A 4,193-nucleotide genomic window follows, 5' to 3' on the forward strand; every position below is an offset into this window, starting at 1 on the left:
GTTCTTGTGGAGATCACCTTCTTAGCTGCTGCACCATAGTTTTGGTATCAGAGCTAGGCTATTCTAGCGAATGGCGGAAGGCAGCAGCCACCCCCGACCCGACGGCGATCGGAGTCTTGAAGCACTTTGGGAAAATCACCGGCAGACCTCGAAGCAACTTGAGGAGTTGATGACGACCTTTGGTCGATTCGCAGAGGAAATGCGAAATGAGCTTCGTCAAATAAGAGTCGCTACGGATCCAGCAGCTCGACCGTTTGCTCCGGCAACCATACCGGAGGTAAGGCCACCTACCAGATTGGGTCCTATGCAGAGGAGAGCTCCGGTGATGATACCGGAATATTCCGATTCTGAAGAAGACGTTCTTCCCAGGCAGGAACAATCAGATTCAGACGGCGAAATATTTCTTCCACATCCGACCGGAAGAAGAAGACACAGGCAGCAACGAATTGAAACCGATGGGTTCCGTATTAAAATGGATATCCCGTTTTTTGATGGCAGGCTTCACATTGAGGATTATTTAGATTGGGAAGGTGCAGTGGAAAATTTTTTTGACTACATGGAGGTCAGTCCGGAGAAACAAGTCAAGTATGTGGCTTGCCGCCTCAAGGGAGGGGCCAGTGCTTGGTGGTTGCAACTCATACAAAATCGGCAGCGCGAAGGTAAAGCTCCGATCCGAAGCTGGGGAAGACTGAAACAACTCATGAGACGGCATTTCCTGCCTACAGATTTTGAGCAGTTACTGTATTTGCAATACCAGCAATGTAGGCAAGGTTCACGTCCAGTCCACGAGTACACGGAAGAATTCTATAGATTGAGCGCCCGGAATAATTTGTTGGAATCCGAAAATCAATTGGTGGCACGCTACATTGGAGGCTTGAAAGATAGCCTTCAGGACAAACTCGAACTCAATTCCATTTGGTCGCTCTCCCAGGCGGTGAACTTCGCACTCAAAGCAGAAAACCAGCTTCAACGGCACTATCGACCAATGGGTAATCGCAGACAGCTCGCGGAGGGAAATATTGGCTCGTCCAAGGTTGTAACACCGGCCACCAAATTGCCAGAGGGGCCTTCGGCACCAACCAATGCAGCTACAGAAGTCAAGGGAGTAGCTAGAGCCCGAGCCCCTGGACGTGAAAACCCGTATGCCAAGCCCACTGCAATAAAATGTTTTAGGTGTCTACAACCTGGCCACAAATCGAACGAGTGCCCGATGCGTCACCAGGTGCAGCTGGTAGAAGGAGAAGAAGATGCGGAACAATCTGGCCTTCAAGATGATTATGAAGATGAAGTAGAAGAAGTCTTAGCTGACGACGGCGAAGCTATATTGGGTGTCATGGAGAAGATGTTACTGGCACCTAGGACACCTGTCGACACACAGCGACACAAGTTATTCCGTACCAAGTGCACTATTAACGATAAGGTGTGTGAATTGGTGATAGATAGTGGATGCACGGAGAATATCATATCCAAGGCGGCGGTGCAAGCCTTGCAAATCAAAACCACCCGGAATCCAAATCCTTTTAAAATAAGTTGGGTAAAAAAAGGGGTCGACTTCCTTGTCTCTGACCTATGCAAAATCACTTTCTCTATTGGTAAAAGATATATCTGTCAAGTTACCTGTGATGTCCTTGATATGGACGTGTGTCACCTTATCCTTGGCAGACCTTGGCAGTATGATGCGGGTGCCGTTCATGATGGCCGGGCAAATACATATACCGTTGAGGTCAAAGGGAAGAAATTGAAACTAATGCCAGTTGGGTCCGTTCAAAGCTCCTCCCCCGTCAATCTCACAATGTCTTGCATCATATATAGCTGAACGAGAGTTGTTACAACTCAAGGGTGATGGCTGTCCTGTGTATGCCTTGGTGGCCTCCGATATGGCCAAGTCGTCAACACCATCCCAGCATCCAGAAATTCAAGATTTAATCAACTCTTTCCAGGACATTACTGCCACAGATCTCCCTTCGACCTTGCCACCGACCCGAGTTATTCAACACCAGATCGACTTGCTTCCCGGTGCTATACTACCCAATTTGCCACATTACCGAATGAGCCCGCGTGAACACAGCATCTTGCAAAAGATTGTACAGGAATTGCTAGACAAACAGTTCATTCAACCGAGCATGAGTCCATGCGCGGTCCCTGCCTTGATAGTTCCAAAGAAAGATGGTCAATGGCGCATGTGCATTGACAGTCGAGCGATCAATCGCATTACCATTAAGTACCGGTTTCCTATACCGCGGATCTCGGATCTCCTGGACAAACTTTCCGGCGCTGCCATTTTCTCCAAACTAGATTTGAGGAGCGGATATCACCAAATACGCATACGGTCCGGCGACGAATGGAAGACGGCTTTCAAGACGATCGACGGGTTGTATGAGTGGAAAGTCATGCCGTTCGGACTTTGCAATGCTCCCTCCACGTTCATGAGGCTTATGCATGAGGTCTTGAAGGCTTTCTTGGGTAAATTTTGTTTGGTTTACTTTGACGACATTTTAATTTTTAGCAAATCTTTGGAATTGCACATGGGGCATCTCCGGGCAATATTGGAAACCTTGCGTGAACAGCAATTATTCCTCAACTTATCCAAGTGTGATTTTGCTGTTGAGAGGGTGCAGTTTTTGGGTTTTGTATTGACCCCAGCAGGTGTTATGACCTCGCCCGAGAAGATATCGGCCATCCGTGATTGGCCCATTCCGAAATCCTTAACTGATGTGAGGAGCTTCCATGGTTTAGCCAACTACTATCGGCGGTTCATTAAGGGCTTTAGCAGCATCGTAGCCCCTATAACTAATTGTTTGAAGTCTCCGACATTTGCCTGGACTCCAACACAACAAAGAAGTTTTGATAAAATTAAGACAGCCCTCTGCTCAGCACCGCTATTAGCATTCCCAGATTTTGATAAGCCATTTCAAGTAGATACAGATGCATCAGCCATTGGGATTGGGGCTGTTTTATCTCAGGACGGCAAACCCATTGAATATTTCAGTGAGAAACTGAGCTCCGCCCGACAGAAGTGGTCGGCGTATGAACAGGAGCTGTACGCAGTTGTTCGAGCACTCAAACAATGGGAGCACTACTTGCTACATAAGGACTTTGTCTTATGTAGTGACAATCAAGCCCTTCAATATATTAACAACCAAAAGAACATCAGTCGTATGCACGCTCGTTGGATCGTATTCTTCCAGAGATTCAGCTTTGTTATCAAGCACAAGGCAGGGAAAACTAATCGCGTCGCCGACGCCCTTAGTCGGCGAGCCGCTTTGCTCACACATTTACAAACGGAGATCGTCGGGCTGCAGGAATTAAAAGAGCTGTACAGCACTGACAAAGACTTCTCAAAAATTTGGACCGAGTGCACTCAAGGCCGACCACAGCAAGACTATTCTCTACAACAAGGTTTTCTATTCAAAGGGAATACCCTCTGTGTTCCTGATTCATCATGGAGGCCCCAATTAATTAAAGAAATGCACGGTGGGGGGTTAGCGGCTCATGCTGGTAGAGACCGAACGCTGGAACTATTGCAATCCCGGTTCTTTTGGCCGCGTTTACGGCGAGATGTTGCCAGATTGGTAGAAAGATGTACAGTCTGCCAACGTTACAAAGGTACGTCTCAAAATACCGGATTATATTTACCTCTCCCCGTGCCTAACTCTATATGGGAAGACTTATCTCTCGACTTTGTTCTGGGGCTGCCACGAACTAAACGAGGATCGGATTCGATTATGGTTGTGGTCGACCGATTCTCAAAAATGGCACATTTCGTTTCGTGCAAGAAAACGTTTGATGCTGTCAACATTGCACACCTTTTTTTTAAGGAAATTGTCAGGTTGCATGGTCTTCCCCGGAGTCTAACTTCGGATCGCGACGTCAAGTTCGTCAGTCATTTCTGGCGAGAGTTGTGGAGATGCTTGAAGACCGACCTCAAGTTGAGCTCCGCGTACCATCCTCAAACGGATGGTCAGACTGAAGTCGTCAATAGAACGCTTGGGAACATGCTCCGTTGTTTGGTACAAGCCAACCCGAGGAAGTGGGAGGAACTACTCAGTCACGCAGAATTTGCTTATAACTCCTTGGCGAATCGATCGACAAAAACCAGTCCTTTTCAGGTGGTGTATACGAAACCCCCTAATCATTTAGTCGATTTGGTTATCTTACCCAAATGCAATAAAGTTGGCGTCAACAAGACCATC

General features: G+C 47.4%; 1 protein-coding gene across 1 annotated transcript; it reads left to right on the forward strand.

Moving 5' to 3' along the window:
- The first annotated feature begins 70 nt into the window (after window positions 1–70).
- LOC110097468 lies at window positions 71–1,816 on the forward strand. Its single transcript, XM_020823841.1, has one exon. The coding sequence runs from the start codon at window positions 71–73 to the stop codon at window positions 1,814–1,816; it is 1,746 nt and encodes a 581-aa protein (XP_020679500.1).
- Window positions 1,817–4,193: the final 2,377 nt, after the last annotated feature.

The sequence above is a fragment of the Dendrobium catenatum genome, unplaced genomic scaffold (assembly GCF_001605985.2).
Source record: "Dendrobium catenatum unplaced genomic scaffold, ASM160598v2 fragScaff_scaffold_324, whole genome shotgun sequence".
In the NCBI taxonomy this organism is placed as follows: Eukaryota; Viridiplantae; Streptophyta; class Magnoliopsida; order Asparagales; family Orchidaceae; genus Dendrobium; species Dendrobium catenatum.